Raw genomic sequence first — 18,857 nt, forward strand, 5'->3', positions numbered from 1 at the left:
GAGCGGCCAGTGAGGGTGGGAGCAGGTGAGCTGGGAACCCAGGAGCGGGGCCCACCGTGCGCGCAGAGCCGGGGTCTGCGCTCCGGTTCGGAGAAGCCACTGCAGGTGAGTTTGGCCTCGGGTGCGGTCATGGAATCGGCCGGCTGGAGCAGAGTAAGTGGCAGCGTGAATGTGACGAGGTGACCCCAGGTCTGAGAGTAGAGTGTGGTCCTGTGTGCTGGACGATGGACCAGGCGCTCAGGCCTCCGGCGACGGAAGGCTGAAGAGAGGGAGCTGGGTAGGTGACCAGGAAGAAAGTCGGAGGTGGTCAGCTCGACGGCATCAGCCTCGGAGTAACAGGTTTCTGCAAGAGGTTGGAAGAGCAAAGGTCTGGGATGAGCGTGGCAGTGGGGAGAGGAGTCACCACTTGAGCCGTCTGCAAGGGTGCCGGCGTCCCGAGCGGAGAAGCCGCTTGCAGGTGCGGCAGGGCTCAGCACACGGCGACCAGTTAAAGGTGTTTACTGAGGAAGGCCATTCGGGAGAGCGTCGCAGAGTGTCCGGGGAGAAGCAGAGGCATGGAGGTTGGTTGGTTCCGGAAGGATGAAGTGCAGACCAGCTGCAGGTGTGTCAACAAAGAGGACAGAGGCCGTTTGGAAAGTGGGGTGTGGCCGCTGAGGGCGGTTGGACCTAAGCTAGAGAGGTGAGCAGAGCCTCAGCCGTACGTAGGCAGCATGGGAGGGAGTGTCCAGGAGCGTGGGCCTTGTCCTGAGAACGGCGGGTTGCCGTGGGGGAGCTGTAAGAAGCCCACAAGTCAGATGAGAGAAACCCCTCTCGTCTGGGCAGAGGGGGCCGAGGCGCCTGAGGAGGGCGCAGAAGAGGAGACGGCGGGAGGTTCCGCAGTGACTGCAGGGGCCACGCGCTGGGCGGCGCGGTGGACAGAGTCAGAGCGCAAAGCCACTCGTCAGCCCTGAAAAGCCGGCAGACACTCTGTTCTCACAGGAGACACCGAGGTTTAAAAGCAAGATTTAACAAACTGAAGGAAGTGGGAGGCTCCCTGGCAAGTGAAGGGCAATGTTTTTGAGGCCTCCTATACGACGGGGGAGTGGAGGTTTCAGAGCAGCGAGCAGACAGACCATCGTGTTCTTGGCTCGGAGATGACAGCGTGGAGTGGCCAGGCTTCCGGGCTCCGGGTTCGTGGAGGCCTGAATGCAGCAGTTTGACCTGAGGGGAAGTAGACAGTTAGTGCAGCTTCCAGAACTGTGTTAGTTACAATCGTAGCGCTTCAGACGGGCTGGGGGGCGGGGGCGGGGTTGTCCCTGGAGCTGCTCAGTTAGAGGTTCTGCTGGGCCCGGGCCATGTCCGCAGTCACGGTCTGGTCTCGGGAAGGAGGGTTGTGAATCTGTGTCGTTACCAGCTGTGCTGCTTCCATACCATAGGAAATACAGAGGGTACTGAGAAAGGTGGTTAGTAACTTCTATTTACTGTCTCTAACTTTCAGTAACAGACACATACACATCTGTATCTCCAGCTCTGTCTCTCCATCTGTACGTACCGCTTTCTAACCATAGGAGACAGATCCATTAGCCTACTCACACACTTTTCTCACTCGATAGTTCTCGTTCCCTGTTCTTTATGTAACTGGAGGACTACTTATATTCTCAAAATGAACAGGGGCATCACACAGATTTCTTAAAGAATAAAAAGTCAGTATTTCTGGATGACGGGGGAGAAAGCCCTTAGTGACGGACTGTTCGAAAAATAAACAGAAGATGTAAGTCCAAAGCAGAAAGTTGATTTTTTTCCCCCTTTAGGCAAATCTATAAGGATATTAGTAGGAGAAATAGAGGAAAGAGAGGCTTTAAGGGAAACTAGAAGAAAGAAGTGACTGCAGGGAGAGAGAGACCATGGTAGCATCCACTTCAGAGTCAGAGAGGACGAATGAAAATGTGCGCTGGGCAGCGGCAGGAGGAGAATTCAACCTAACTTCCTGCCGTTCACACGGGGGTGTATTAAAAACAGCCGTCACTAATTAGGACTGGTAAGGAAATCGGGACTTGATGGTAGAACTTACTGGTGACAAGGAAATTAAGCCACTGACAGGGAAATGCAGGAGAACAGAGCCACGTGGTGGTGAGGGATCAGAAGAAGAGTGAGTGAAAAGGCCAAGTAAGAACCACTACGGCCTCCCCAAGCGCTGCCGCTTCTCCAGACGCTAGCTGCCCTCAACCCAGGCTTTGTTTGTGTCTTACTGGGTGGTGGTACTTTTCACCCAGCTCATTGAAACCCGGAAATAGCTTTGAACCCTTTCTCTTTGCCCCTCCATCTTTCATATGCAGCCAAACACAGATCTTTCTAATTTTGCCTTCTAAATATTTATTGAGTTCATCCTCTCTTCTCCCACCTCTAGAGAACTTACAGGACAAGAAAAAATGTTGAGGAAGGACTTAACAAGACTTATTTTTTTAGTTTTTCTCTGAAATACGTGAGTTGAAATGTACATTCCAGCTTAAAGAAAAAACACTGAATATTTTATAGGAAAGATTCAAGATACACTTTTTTCCAGATATACTCCTTTGTTGATATTAATGAAGTCATTTGAAAAAAAAGAATGTAAAATTTAGCTACATTTGGAACAATTTAAAATATTCTATATTACCACCTAAAAGAACTATCAAAATGTATATTACATCATAACTAACAAAAGGGTAGTATAGTCTTGAAATAAAATAATCCACCTCCATGCATTATTATAAAGAAAAGTAAATTATAAGTTATAATTATTATGTATTTTTTGAAACTGAGCAGAATTCTCAACATAATACCATCCTCAAGGATATACTGAATATAAATTATAACATATATTGTAAGATATAAATGTGTTCTTATGATACATGTAGTAATTTCTCTTTGGAGAACAGAGTTCTCAAAATTGCAGTTAGTAGCAAGTCATATTTTTCAACGGTTCCAAATTTAAAATATTTCTAGAGAAGCATAGTAACTAACAGAATTTAATCATCTCTTCTAGTGACCCTTAAGGATTCTTTAATAAATTTTTAAATATAGGGACTTTTCTGGTGCTCCAGTGGTTAAGATTCCACGCTTCCACTGCAGGGGGTTCAGTCCCTGGTCAGGGAAGTTCTGCATGCCGTGCGGTGTAGCCAAAAAAAATTTTTTTTTAATATAAATTATTTAAAATACTTTCCTATTTGACATGCAGTTTTGAAACATTGACATTTAACGGCATTTATTTTACAATTCAGTGCAACAAATATGTATTAAACTGTTTCTCCTATAAGTATTCAGAAGTGTCAGTTTCCTTTAAAAGCTTTTCAGAGGCAGGTGCCTAGAATGCTGTTGGAGAGCTGTATTGTCTATAATCTATCTTGAGAGTGTAGGGAGCTGTTTTTACACTGTCTCAACTGTGTTTATTCAAGCATTTTATTTAAGTCAGTATTTCAAAGAATTTTCTTTTTCAAGAAGTTCCCCTCTGCACAGGACATGTACCTATGTCTCGAGAAAAGAAAAGTGAGGTCTCCTTTTGGCACCAAGCCCAGTTCAGTCCAGCAGTTTGGCCATTTTTTCACATTGCTGTATTCCTTTGAAAATCAGAAAAAAACTGTTCACTTTTTTGAGGCTGCCAAGATATGAAATACTTTGATCCTTCAACTAACGTTAGAGCATTTCTCTCAGGTATGAGATATGACAAAACACATTTAATTTATTCTCCCTTCATATAAACACTGAATATTTCTAGGAAAAAATACCTGAAGACTTACTCTAGGCTTTTTATTAAAGGGAAGCACAACTGCTCCAAGATGAAAATGACAGAAAAATTGCTAATGTAAAAAACTGTTAAGTCATTAAGAGCATTTAAATACATACTGGAAGTTGCCTGTTAGCTGAAGCACTGAACTACCTGGGTGTCAAACCCTTACCTGCCTCATTTGCTCTGCACTGCTTTCGGCTGTGTGTCTCTGCTGTATCTGACCGGGGGCCCATAGGGGCTGGTCCTCCTTCACAGCAGGATGGTGCAGATCCGCTGCCATCACCCTCTGCCAGGCTTCCTTCTTCATCTCTGAGCCACCAGGTAGCTGTGCTTCCCACTGACTCTTCCACAGGAACATCCTTGCAGACAAATACTCGCTTTTCAGTGTTCATATGCAGCTTCATCTCTCCTATACATATGGCTTTCCCACTTATACCACCCCTGCTTCATTGCAGTTTTCACCTATCATTCAAAGACCATTTTTTTAATTAATTTTTATTGGAGTATAGTTACTCAACCATAAAAAGGAACAAAGACCATTTTTAGAACTACTTCCTCTGAGACATCTTCGGTCATCTACACTCTGGAAGACTTCACCTTTTTTTAAGTCCTGGAACTCACTATCAGTATCTCTCAGTGGTATTTAGCATCTTCTGTAAACATTTACATTTTGACCTCCTGGTGGAAGTATGCAGCACCATCTATTAAGAATTCTTGGGACTTCCCTGGTGGTCCAGTGGTTAAGACTCTGCGCTCTCAATGCAGGGGGCACAGGTTTGATCCCTGGTTGGAGAATTAAGATCCCGCATGCCGCACGGTGCGGCCAAAAAAAAAGAATTCTTGCCGAAAACTAAACTTGAATCTGAGCACAGCTCTGGATCTAAGTAAGTACCAGTTTGTAGAAAATATAGACGTTAGAGGAACATGTGAAATGACACCAAAAAGATGCAGTTAGCAAATCTTCTACACTTAAACTTTACCGGACAAATGACCAGGCTTCTTCAACAATTAAGTTGAAACTGAGGGGAAGAAAGACCAGGGAGAACCTGTAGATTAAAATCAAGTCACTGCTACAGAAATTTAATTCCTTCATTTTAAATAACATGGTTTGACCTCTGGTATATCCAAATCTCTGTCACTCTACTGAATTTATAAGTTTGCTTCACTTGAGCTGTTATGAATAGTAAAATTTGAGGTGAAATTACACAAAATGCCATGCAGATAAAACCTCTAGTGGACACTTGTACTTGCTGACCAATGACCATTCCCCTTCCTTTCTAGTAATAGTGACCTAATAAAAGTCTCCTTGTTTTTGAAGTATTAGTACTATACTTAACTCTCTTATGAAAATTTTCCGCTATACCAGAGAGGTAATTTAAAGTAACAATGTGTGTGTTTTTAATTAGGTGAAGGTTCCATATAGTATGTATATGATTACTTCTAAACCATCTAAAACTTGCTTTCTGATGTCTTTATCTCTTTCAGGGCTGGTTTCATATACCGAATATCTTTTCTTACTTACAATCCTCACTAGTAAGTATTCCACAGTTTTTCTCATCGATCATGTGGAATTCTCTCGTCTTACCAGACAGGGTGTTGGAAGTTTGGTATTTATATCTTTATCGTGAAAAATGTTATTGGTGCCTTGCGTTCTGTACCTACAGGATGATTCTGTTGGGTGAGATTACCACCTCCCCTGCACTCAGGCTCCCCACAACTTTGTCTCCTTAATTGAAGGCTTATTGAACTGAAGAGTCAGACGCAGTCTTCACTTAGGAATATTAAAAATCCCTCACGTGACATTCTGCAAAATTCCTGACCAGTAACTCTCTGCAAACTGTCCGGGTCATGAGAATCGAGGAAAGACTGAGAAACTTTCACAGCTCTGAGGAGATAAGGAGACATAGCAGTTAAACGCAACAGGCTTCCTTGTGTTTGACCCTAGAATAGAAAAACCATGGAATCCAAATGAAGTCTGTAGTTTAGTTAAAGGTGCTAATTTCTTAGTTTTCGTAAAGGTACTATGGTTACGCAAGATGCTGCCATGAGAGAAGGCTGGGTGGGGGGCCTGTGGGAACTCACCGTACCAGCTTTGCAGTATTTCTGTAAGCCTAAGATTATTTCAAAATAATTTTTACAAAACCCTCCTCTTGGGAAAGGGAAATAAAGAGTAGTAATCAATGTGAAAATAGAGAACATACTGTAAGAATGTAGGAAAGCCCCTAGTAGTGCGGAAGGAACACGTTCTGAAATGAACTTTGCTTTGAAGGGCAGAACACTTAATAGCAGAACGGCACACCACGGAAACATATCAGCCTTTGAAAATTGTTATCCTGAGAAGAGGTTGTTTTTCCTCTACTTTAGGCACTTACTCGTGTTGTTTCTGGTTGCTTATTTCAAGTTTGAAGACCTGTAGATCTTCAGGTAACTTGCATTCCACCAACATTTACATAATTATTCGTTTTTCACTTGCAGAACCCCATACTGGGTTTCATGTTGCATTTCAGATGTTGGATGCAGATGGTGATGAGATGGTTGAGAAAAAGGAATTTTTTAAAGTAAGTAGATTCTAGTTATTTTTGGTTTATTATAAAACACCTGGATGTTTGTGTGATAATTTTACATTTCCATTAAAATGAAAATTATATTTACTGCTTACATATGAAATGTCAAGAAATCATTTATACATTCAAAAATATTAAATTTTCTATAATACAGCCTTGAGGAAACAGTTACAGAACAGAGCATGAGATTCCAAAAGGAGAAATGAACTTAAGCATCTGCAATGTTTTAGAGTTTTATTTTTATGATTTCAGCAAATGATAATACAACAGAAAGCGCTTTATAGATGGTTAAAAATTATTGATACACCCCCACCAAAAAAAGAATAAGGAAAATAAAACCTTAAGCCTTCAGGAAGAATAGGGAGGGAAAATGAAAAAGCCACAAAAGGTATAAATTGGTTCAGATTCTCTAGGAATTTGTGAAGGCTCATAATTGAAAAGGTGAAATATGTTTAAATGATATTTCCCAAGACATAACTCTGTAACACGCCAGCAGTACATTTTACTCCGTTCCAAGGAAGTCGATGGTACTGTTAAAAGTACGTCAGTGCATGTAAACAGCGGGGAGTATGCCAGGCAGAGCTTACTGTTCCCGATCTAGAGCAGCGCTTTATGGAGAAGATAAGTCAGTTCTGTCCTCTGTGTCTTTCTCCCAGTCCCCAGTATACTGGGAAGACAGACCACAAGGCTTGTTGAAATTATATTTAAAACGAGTCGTTCTTGGACTGTTCGGTCAAGTAGCCAGTAGCCACATGCGGCTGTTAAATATAACTTGTGACTAAGAAACTTGAGTTTCCGAATTTTAATTAAATTTAAATTTAAAAACTGACATTCACTTCAGGTATTGGCAGATTTTCAAGTATATTTGAAACAACTTGAGTATGTGGATCTGCTTTTTAATTTTTATTTACTTTTTATTTACTTTTCTAAATTTTACAAAATCTAAATATGGATCAAGTACAGGTACACCTTGGAGAAATTGTGGGTTTGGTTCCAGACCACCACAATAAAGCAAGTCACACAGATGTTTTACTTTCTCAGGGCAGATAAAAGTTATGTTTTTACTATCCTGTAGTCTATTAAGTGTGGAATAGCATTATATCTTTAAAAAACAATGTCTATGCCTTAATTTAAAAATATTTTATTGCTAACAAATGCCAACCATCATCTGACAATGCAGGGCTACCACAAACCTTCAGTTTGTAAAAAACACAAAATCTGCAGAGCACAATAAAACGACGTGTGCCCATATTTCCAATGAAATACACTATCTGAGTGTCTTGTAATGTAAAATATGCACTGGAGTTTGAAGAAGAAAGAAAGGAATGTAAAATATCTTGATTCTTGTATTGAGTACATGATAAAGTCATAATTTTGAGATATTAATTTCACCTGTTTCTTTATATTTTTTGCTGCACTTTAACAAAAATGAAACTGGAAACTACAGATGTTAAATTATCTTTTATAAGGGCTTCCCTGGTGGCGCAGCGGTTGAGAGTCCGCCTGCCAATGCAGAGGACATGGGTTCGTGTCCCGGTCCGGGAAGATCCCACATGCCCCGTGAGCCATGGCTGCTGAGCCTGCGCATATGGAGCCTGTGCTCCGCAACGGGAGAGGCCACAGCAGTGAGAGGCCCATGCGCCGCAAAAAAATAAATAAATAAAATACTTAGGCAAGAAAAATAACCAGTAATTTCAATCAGTGGCTTCACTCCAAAGAAAAAAGGCTTTGGTTCTAAAATGGATGTTACTTCTTTAAGTTAATTTAAATGTTTGTTATGTAGGTATCTATTTTTTCAAATGACTCCCCAGATTAACAGACTTTTTTTTTTTTTGGCTGCGTTGGGTCTTCGTTGCTGCACGCAGGCTTTTTCTAGTTGCGGCGAGCGGGGGCTACTCTTCATTGCGGCGCGCATACTTATTGCAGTGGCTTCTCTTGTTGCAGAGCACAGGCTCTAGGCGCACGGGGTTAGTAGTTGTGGCACGTGGGCTTAGTAGTTGTGGCTCGTGGGCTCTAGAGCACAGGCTCAGTAGTTGTGGCGCACAGGCTTAGTTGCTCCACGGCACGTGGGATCTTCCCGTACCAGGACTCGAACCCGTGTCCCCTGCATTGGCTGGTGGATTCTTAACCACTGCGCCACCTAACAAACTTTTTAGAATAATTGAACAACTACCGACACTGGCCGCAGTAAATGGTTTCTGCTACACTTCAAGCTGCAACACTGAGAATTTCACCTGCTGCTTTACTGCCCACTCACATATGTGTTCTTGTCATTTACTTTATGCTTAGATTTATATACTATACACCCTCTTCCAGATAACTTCTAAAGATGTTAAATATTTATAAACCTAATTTTTGCAGGATCCCACTGATTTATAAATGTATTCCCTACTGAAGACCTTTTTTGCTATATTGTTTGTTTCTAATCTTTGAGATAGTTTCCTACATATAAAACCAAATATTTTAGTAATTAAATTTGCAAAGCCTGTGGATGGATCCTTATCAAAGGGATATGAGGGATCCTTTATATACAATCAGATGTACCTGTTCAAAGAGTCCACTTGCTCATGTCACCACCAGCCCAGTCAAGATCTAAAACATTTCCACACTCCACAAAGTCCTCCTGTATCCTTACACTCAGTTCCTCCCGTCTCCTGGCCCCAGGAGACCAGCCAGTGGTCTGCTTTCTTCCAGCATAGATGTATTCCTTTCCTGGAGTTTCGTATAAATGGAATCAGAAAGTATTGATATGTACTCTTTGTTTGACTCAGATTCATCTGTGTGTTGCATTTGTCAGTAGTTTGCTCCTTTTTATTGCTGAGTAGTAGTATTGTGTGGATGTGATCTGTTTATCTAGTCACTTGATGAACATTTTGGTTGTTTTCAGGTTGGGGCTGTTATAAATAAAGCTGCTGTGAATATTCATACACAGGTCTTGGGTGAACATATGTTTTCTTTGACTAAATATGTGGGGGTGGAGTTTCTGGGTCATATGCTAAGTATAAAGTAAGAAGTTGCCAGTTTGTTTTCCGAAATCTGTGTTCCATTTTGCATCCCCACCAGCAATGTAAGAGAGTTCCATTTGTTTCATATCTCAAAGGCTTTTTTTAAAAGTCATAAGTTAGTCATTTATGTGAGTACTCATTAATTCATCAGTGTTTGTCTAAGTAGTTAATACGTGCTAAGCACCGTGATACAGATTTGTCTTTTTACTCTTTTTAATGCCCTACTAAAAAATTGAAATCACTGTGTGGCTCCATTGTATTACTGTTGGTCAGCACTGCTTTAGAACATACAAGGCTATAGATTTTTAGAAACTTTTTAGTATATCTTATTACATGCTCTTTATGACAGTTGTCTCAAATGCTGAGGTTTTTCTTACTTCTGGGTTTTCAGCTTAGGTAAGAAAGCTGGAGGATTCCCAAGGATTGGAGTTGCCTGAAGTGTTTCTCTAGATACGTGAGGTTTCACTGTACTGTTCAGAGAAACAGGTCGTGATCTTGTGGAATTCATTTTCTCAAAGTGGGAGAAGTTAAAAGTAATAGAGGGGCTTCCCTGGTGGCGCAGTGGTTTAAGAATCCGCCTGCCAATGCAGGGGACACAGGTTCGAGCCCTGGTCCTGGAAGATCCCACATGCCGCGGAGCAACTAAGCCCATGTGCCACAACTACTAAGCTGGCACTCTAGAGCCCGTGAGCCACAACTACCGAAGCCCGGCTCCTAGAGCCTGTGCTCTACAACAAGAGAAGCCACCGCAACGAGAAGACGGCGCACCGCAACAAAGAGCAGCCCCCGCTCGCCGCAACTAGAGAAAGCCTGCACACAGCAACGAAGACCCAGTGCAGTCAAAAATAAATAAATAAAATAAATAATAATAAATTTTTTAATGTAATAGAAAATCTATAGAGAAAACCGTACCATTTAACTGCTTAAAGAATCTTTTGAATGTTTCATTTATTCAAATATGTCATATGTAAGAGATAATGGATTTGAAAACAAAAATGTGTTTCATTAGGTCATTGTGAACAAACATTACCAAATCTGTTTGTTTCCAAAGAAGCAGCGTGGGTAAAGTTTATCACTGTTAACCAGTTACCAACTGCTTTATGAAAGCAGCCTGGAATTCCACCAAGAAGTTGAAGGTACTTGTAAACAGACAAAATGGAAAGAACCAAGAATTTCCAGATATCATACATAGCTCTTACTCAGGACCTTGGGTTAAAAATACTCGAAAAGCACGAAAGAAGGGAAATACTAGATAGTCATCATAAATTTATCTTTGAAATCAGTTCCATTCAGGTGAAGGAAAGCAGAAATAACATTGCTGTGTTTGGCACAAACAGTGATTAAGTGACCGTCGTTAGTGTTCCCTTGGGGAAATAATACCTATAGGCTGCTGTCTGAAACTGTGGTTGAAGCTGTGCAGCTGAAATGTGCACAGACACGTAGGATGTGAATTGCACACTCTGTCGGGGAGACCAGCCGGCTCGTCAGTGTTCCAGATTCATCTCTGGCCGCAGTGTGAAAGACCAACCGGAAGTGGAGAGCCTGGAGGCCAGGAGGCCCATAGGCTGTTGTCATCGTCCAGTTTTCAGCTGGGAGTGAGAAGTGGGAAATCCCGCAAGAGGTGCTGCGTGCAGGCTCTGTGGGGCCCAGCCTCCAGCATGAGGAAGAAATCAACGGTGGTCACTGCTTTTTCCGGCCAGCCTGACCAGGAGTCATGATAGTGCTAACTGATCAAAGGGCACAGAGGACTCATTCTCTGGAGGATCGGTTATGACGTCTGTGCTATATTATTAGATCTTTACAGCAGCCTACAAAATCAGTAGTAGTGTCCCCACCTTACAGATGAGGAAACTGTTGTGCAGCGCATGGTTTGATTCTAGGTCTGTCCAGCTCTGGAGCTCGCTCTTTCCTCAGTGTTACCCTGCCTCGCATGTGGGAGAATTCAGAGGAGGACCGGGCTGAGAAAGGCCTTAACTCTGAGCTTGGGAATGTGAGCCTGCTAAACTCGTAGGACATCCATGCAGGCAGCTGTCTGCAGACCCCGAGTGGGGCTGGGACTAGGAAGCATCCTGGAAGAGGTGACCGTTAAGTCCTGAGCGTGTGTGACCTCAGAGCGGAGAATGTAGAGTGAGGTGGGTAAGCCAGAGTCTAGAGAACAGGTTCGCTTAAGGGACCAAGCTGAGGGTGAGAAGCCAGGGGCTGAAAGAAGGAGCAGGTAGAGAAGGAGGAGCATGGCAGAGTGCGGGCGGTGGGCTCGGGGCAGAGCACGCAGCATCCATCTCCTTGAGGCGTCCTCAGGTGCCACAGGGGCCGCGGGGAGCCCCTTAAACTTGCAGGTCACTGGGGACCGAGGCTGCGGAACAGAAGACGTGAATGGGAAATGCAGAGTTGGTGGCAGCAGAGAAAAATTGCTCTTCTGGGATGTCTGATGATTAAGGAAGGAAACTGGTTTGAGGTTAGCTTGAGGGTGAAAATGTGTCTGTCTGCACAAGTAGGACCTGAAATACCAGTGTCATAAGTCACGGAGCCCCTCACATTCCAGCACCTCAGGCTGCCTCAGGTCCGGGAGAAGGATGTGCTTGAGATGGTCGTTATTATTCAAGTAGAGGTTAAGAATCATGAAAGGCTGGGCTAGGTAAGGGTGTAAGTTCACGCAAACCGTAACCCCTCAGCCCTGGGTGAACTTTCTGCTCTGTTCCTTCCTGGGAGTCACAAGAGGAGGCCAGGTTTTAGAAGCGCTGTCCCCACTGTCCGCCCCCCCAGAACGGGAAAGCTGAGGTAGCGTCATGAAGTGGACACAGTGGGGCCCCTGGTGACCTCACTGTCACACATGCAGCACCAAGGCTCAGGTGCTCTGCAGCGCAGTCACGTGGTGGCCCCGACCGACACTGAACGTCCTCGTCCCCTTTCCTTCTTCAGTCCTCTTCTCGGGGAGACTCAGGGCCACCCAGCAGTCTCCTTTCTGTGTGGGCAGCCTCTGCTCCTGCACCTGTTGAGCAAACCTGCCTCAAAAGCTTTTCAAGTACTTGTTTTAACGTAATAGTTGAACACTCTGAATTTACAGAACACTTTCTAAATACTACAGTTTTTTCCTTAAATGTTTGGGAAATTCTTAGATGACCAATCCATGAATTAAGGAAACAAGAAAAAGAATATTAGGATACATCACTGATTTTTTTTTTAAGTTTATAAAGCTCAACCTTCTAAGCCTATAAAGGGTTCTTTGTGCTGATCTTAGGAATAAAACACTAAACTTGATAACCCATGAGCATGATGCAGTTTGTCGATTTAAAATAACAGCATAGGGGACTTCCCTGGTGGCGCAGTGGTTGAGAATCCGCCTGCCAATGCAGGGGACACGGGTTCGATCCCTGGTCTGGGAAGTTCCCACATGCTGCAGAGCAACTAAGCCCATGTGTCACAACTACTAAGCCTGCACTCTAGAGCCCGCGAGCCACAACTACTGGGCCCGCACACCTAGAGGCTGTGCTCCACAACAAGAGACGTCACCGCCTTACAGATGAGGAAACTGTTATGCAGCGCATGGTTTGATTCTAAGTCTGTCCAGCTCTGGAGCTCGCTCTTTCTTCAGTGTTACCCTGCCTCGCATGTGGGAGAATTCAGAGGAGGACCGGGCTGAGAAAGGCTGCACACTGCAATGAAGAGTAGCCCCCGCTCGCCGCAACTAGAGAAAGCCTGTGCACAGCAATGCAGACCCAACACAGCCAAAAATAAATAAATAAATATTTTTTAAATAAAAAGTAAAATAACAGCATAGAGGAGAAAAAACTATGCTTACATTAATTATTTAAATAATTATTTCATTTCCATGGTCCTTGTGTTAGGACACCTAAGTTTGTAGCATCTTCTATTTGAAAGTTTTTTGTTTTTGTGGTACGCAGGCCTCTCACTGTTGTGGCCTCTCCTGTTGCGGAGCACAGGCTCTGGATGCGCAGGCTCAGCCGCCATGGCTCACGGGCCCAGCCGCTCCGGGACATGTGAGACCTTCCCGGACCAGGGCACGAACCCGCGTCCCCTGCATCAGCAGGCGGACTCTCAACCACTGCGCCACCAGGGAAGCCCTGAAAGTTTATTGAAAGCACCAAACAGTTCTTTTCAGATCAGAAAAGCATATTTAAAAGGCAGGGTTTTGTGGGTTTGTTCTTTTTTTCAGCTTATCTGAATGTTTCCCCTGTGCATTTTATTTGTTGCTAGAAAAGTAATGAGAGTTACTTTAATACCCAAAACATAGATATAACAACGTGATTTGAACAGCAAATGCAAAAGTAATGAAGAAATGTATTAATATAAAGTCTTGTAAAGATGTCCTAAAATACAAATTGCCTTAGTTTATTACTTTTGTGTTTTGTGGTACATTCCTGTCTTATTAATATCCAGATCTACAAACTGTGTTGGTAAGTGTATCGCTTACTTCTTTCTCCCAAGAACAAGTAAAATAGCAACTAAGCGTATAAGCCATTCTCTGTCAGATAATAACACACAGTGCCAGCAATGATCAAAGCCAGTAATAGTAAGTCCATTTAATTTTTACCTTGATGAGTAGTACATCTGCTTATTGGGATGAGTGCCAGGGTTTCAGTGCAACTTCTTTAAACAATAAATAGATAGACTGACAAGTCTGTTTACTAGTATAAATTTCTCCTTAGGTGGTCCTCTGGTTTCACATTGTTTCCATACTGGTAGGAAGGACTGCTCTTAATGCAGTCAGGTTATAATTTTATCATGCTAAATACACCTGCTAGAGTTATTATTAAATATAAAGGCCTTCAGTAGAATTTATCCTTCTTGATTTTGGAACAGTGTTCTTACTCCAGAATTTAATAGTATGATCCATCCTGGAAGCAAAAATAAGTTAGATTGACCCTATGTACTTTCTTCATTTTCAGCCTGAAATTGAAAGTATGGATCAGTATAAAGTCAGTCAATTTGTTGGTAGTTTTTTAGACATTCAGAATTTGTATTTGAATGTGTCTTCCTGCTTCTTTTGCCACTTATGTATAAAAGCTTTACCTTTTTTGGTTTCTCTAAGAAAGCACCCCTGTTTCTGCCAGACTTTGCTCTTACCTCCACCTAGAATGCCCTTTCCCCCATCTGAAATTCTCTTATTTATTTGTTCACTTGTTTGTTACCTCTGGCCCATTAGAATGTAAGTTAACAACAGCAAGGATGTTATCTTTCCGTAACCACTATATCCCAGCACTTAGAATGGTTGCAGGAGAGGCACTTAGTCCGTTGCTGTCATGAATCAGCATCATGCACAAGCCATCTTAGAAAGTATCTTGGTAGACCAGAGAGACCTTTTGGCCTAAGAGGATACCTGGATACAAAATAGTTTCTAATGGGGCTATTATAGAACTAAATATACAGCACTGTAATTTCAACATGCACCAACCTGGGTAACACTCTCCCTGAGTCCAGACCAAAATGTTCTAGATACGACTCTGACAGGACAAGCTTTATGTGGCACTAAACCCACATGGGTAGACTTTAGGACAGACCCTTGTTCTAAATTACACTAAATTGGAATAAGCCAGTACTGTAATAAGCCTCCTAAAAAATTCGTATTTCAGTCAACTAATCCTATTTGCTTTTTTGTTTCGTTTGTTTGGTTTTAACTATTTATCATAACTATGTGAAGGTTATTATAACATTATTAAGTGTCTTATAATAAAAAAGATGTTTTGAATTTTCTATAAAATTTATCATTTTATGACTAACATCTATTTTTTTAATTATATGATAAATTTTGACTAATTTTCAGTACTTGATCTAGCAAAAACAAACAACAAAAGGAGATCCATATTACCAGTATTAGCAATGAAAAGAGAGAAATCACCAGAGATCCTAGAGGTATCAGAAGGATAAAAATGGAATATTGTGAACAACTGATTCGTATGTTACTATTAACCTGATAACTCAGATGACTGGACAAGTGCCTTAAAAAAGCAAAACTCACGGCTTCCCTGGTGGCGCAGTGGTTGAGAGTCTGCCTGCCGATGCAGGGGACACAGGTTCGTGCCCCAGTCCGGGAAGATCCCACGTGCCACGGAGCGCCTAGGCCCATGAGCCATGGCCGCTTAGCCTGCGCGTCCGGAGCCTATGCTCCGCAACGGGAGAGGCCACAACAGTGAGAGGCCCGCGTACCGCAAAAAAAAAAAAAAAAGCAAAACTTACCAAAACAAGAGGTGGGGTAGAAATCTAAATAGTCCTGTATCAAAGGATTGGGTTTGTTATCAAAAACTTTCCCACAAAGAAATGTCCAGGCTCAGATGGTTTCACTGGTGAAATCTGTCAAACTGTGCCCAGTTTGCATAGTTTCTTTCAGAAAATACAAGAAAAAGGAACATTTCCCTCATGTTATGAGACCAACATATCCCTGATAACTAAAACTTGGCAAAAACCTAACAGGAGAAGTAAATTATAGACCAACTTTCCTCATGAACAGAGGTATGAAAATACCTAACCAGATAGAACAAAACACATCAAGCACCATATAAAATAATACATCACAACCAAGTGAGATTTATCCAAGGAATACAAAATTCATTTCATGGTTGAAAATCAGTCAGTGCAGTCCATCATATTAACAGAATAAAGGAGAAACCAACATGATCATATCAGAACATGCAGACAGAGCATCTAACAAAATAAGCACTTTTGTGTAAAACTCAGAGTAGGAATAGGAGAGAACTTCTTCAAACTGATAAAGGGCATTTACAAAAAAATTTTTTTAATGTCATGCTACAACACAAAATACTGAATGCTTTCCCCTTAATCAGGAACAAGGCAAAGGATGTCTTTTCTTACCTCTGCTGTTTAACAGTTTACTGGAGATTCTAAAGATAACAGCAATACAGGAAAAGAAAATAGAGAGATAAAAATATTAGAAAGGAAGAAGTATATTTGACTTTATTCACAGATAATATGACTAAGGAACCAACAACAAAATCAAAGCATAGAAGATCAGTATGGAAAAATCTATTGTATTTCCATATAATTAGTAGCAAACATTTGGAAAATGAAATTAAGATCAGTTCTTTTTGGATGGTATAAAACAAGTAGAAATAAATTTAACAAAAAACATACACCAAAAACTTCAGACATCGCTGGTAGAAATTCAAGGAGGCCTCAGTAAATGGCGGAATATACCATGTTAATGGATTAGAAGATTTAGTTCTTCCCAAATTGGTCTAGAGATTAAACTTTGCCAAGCAAAATCCCAGCAGTCTTTTTTTATAGAAGTTGACAAGCCGATTTTAAAATGTTTGTTAATTTATTTTTGGCTGCATTGGGTAGTTGAGGCGAGCAGGGGCTACTCTTCGTTGCAGTGCACGGGCTTCTTGCAGTGCCTTCTCTTTTGCGGAGCACGGGCTCTTGGCGTGCAGGCTTCAGTAGCTGTGGCATATGGGCTTAGCTGCTCCACGACATGTGGGATCTTCCCAGACCAGGGCTCGAACTCATGTCCCCTGCATTGGCAGGCAGATTCTTAACCACTGCGCCACCAGGGAAGTCCCTAAAGTATATATTTAAAAGCAGAGGACCTGGGACTTGCCTGGTGGTGCAATGTTAAGAATCCGCCTGCCAATGCAGGGGACAAGGGTTCGAGCCCAGGTCCGGGAAGATCCCACATGCTGCAGAGCAACTAAGCCCGTGCGCCACAACTACTGAGCCTGCGCTCTAGAGCCCACAAGCCACAACTACTGAGCCCACGTGCCACAACTACTGCAGCCCACGTGCCTAGACCCTGTGCTCCGCAACAAAGAGAAGCCCCTGCAAGGAGAAGCCTGCGCACTGCAACTAAGAGTAGCCCCCGCTCGCCACAACTAGAGAAAGCCCACGTGCAGCAAGGAAGACCCAACGCAGCCAAATAAATAAATAAATTTATAAAAGAAAAAAAAGACAGAAAGAAAAAAGCAGAGGACCTGGGAATTCCCTGGCGGTCCAGTGGTTAGGACTCTGCACTTCCACTGCAGGGAGCCTAAGACCCCTGGTTGGGGAACTGAGATCCAGCAAGCCATGAGGCGTGGCCCAAATAAATAAATAAATAAAAGCAAAGGACCTAAAATACTCAAATCAATCTTGAGAAACAAGAACAAATCTGGTTGACTCTCACACTACCTGACTTTAAGACACTACAAAGCTATAGTAACAGTGACACTGTGATATTGCCCACAGGATGGACAAGTAGATAGTGGAGGATAGTAAAGAGTCCACGCTTACATGGTCACTTAATTTTCAATAAAGACACCAAATCAGTTAATGGGAAAAGTCTTTTCAACAAATGACACTAGAACAAACGATTAGTCATAACCTCTGCCTCACACCACATACAAAAATGTATTTGAAAAAAAATGTATTTGAAAAAAAATGTATTTGAGATGTATTATATATCTAAACATAAAAACTAAAACCACTAAGCTTCTGGGAAAAAATATAAGAGAATATCTTCAGAATCTAGGGTAGGCAGAGTTGCTTAGGGCACTAAAAGCAGTAACCGTAAAAGAAAAACCTGATAAAGTAGTCATCATCAAAATTAATAACTTCTGTTTATTAAGAAAACGAATAGGCAAATTGTAGGATAAGAGAAAATATTTTCCAAACATATCTAACAAAAGGCTTGTATCCAGAATATATAACAAATGCTTACAACTTAATAGTTTTAAAAAAATTTTTTAAGTACGCAAAAGACTACAACAGAAACTTCACGAGAGAAAATGTACAAATGGGAGATAGCACTTGAAAAAGTGCTCCACGTGAGTTCTCAGGGAAATGCAAGTTAAAACCACAGTGAAGTAGTACAGTACTTCCAACAGAATGGCTGAAATTAAAAAAACTGATCACACCAAATGGTGAGGATGTGAAGGAACGAGAATTCACTTTGGAAAAGGGTTTGGTGGTTTCTTGTAAAGTTGCACAGACCTAACTGTTCCCCTCCTGGGTATTTATTCAAGAGAAATATTAAAACATGTCAAAAACAGGAAAGTTGGTGGCAGAGCTGTGCTGTACAACATAATGGGTGTAGTTAGCAATATGGTACCCTGCACTTGAAACTCCGTTAAGAGGCTGAGTGTCATGCTAAGTGTTCTTACCACCAAAAAAAACCCCAAACAAACAAAAACAGAGGTGATTGATACGTTTATTACCTCGATTGTGGTGATGTATCATGGGTGTATGCCTAGGTACAAATTCATCAAAACGTGTACATTATTGTGTGCAATGTTCTGTATATTAAGTATACCTCAGTAAAGCTGGGAAAACGGAAAGTTTATGGCAGCTTGATTCACAGTAGCCAAAAACTGGAGACAGCAATGCAAACATCTATCATGAGTGAATGGATAAATATTGGTGTATTTATACAAATGGGATACAACTCAGCAATAAGTGAGAACAAACTACTGATATGCAAACAACATGGATAAATCACAAAATCATTATACTGAGTGAAAAGAGACGCAAAGGAACACGTACTCCTTGATACCATTTATTTGAATTTGTAAACTAAGTGAAACTAATTTGATTCTG

At 41.9% G+C, this 18,857-nt stretch overlaps 1 protein-coding gene across 2 annotated transcripts in view; it reads left to right on the forward strand.

Annotated features, from left to right (window-relative positions):
- MICU2 (mitochondrial calcium uptake 2) overlaps positions 1–18,857 on the forward strand; it is an 84,716-nt gene that overhangs the window by 50,265 nt on the left and 15,594 nt on the right. Inside the window, exons 5-6 of one of the 2 annotated variants that reach the window (XM_033409421.2) lie at positions 5,231–5,278; positions 6,221–6,303. In XM_033409421.2, coding sequence (XP_033265312.1) covers positions 5,231–5,278; positions 6,221–6,303 — 131 coding nt within the window. The remainder of the gene's footprint in view (positions 1–5,230; positions 5,279–6,220; positions 6,304–18,857) is intronic. The other variant, XM_033409422.2, reaches the window with a different exon arrangement.

The sequence above is a fragment of the Orcinus orca genome, chromosome 18 (assembly GCF_937001465.1).
Source record: "Orcinus orca chromosome 18, mOrcOrc1.1, whole genome shotgun sequence".
Taxonomy (NCBI): domain Eukaryota; kingdom Metazoa; phylum Chordata; class Mammalia; order Artiodactyla; family Delphinidae; genus Orcinus; species Orcinus orca.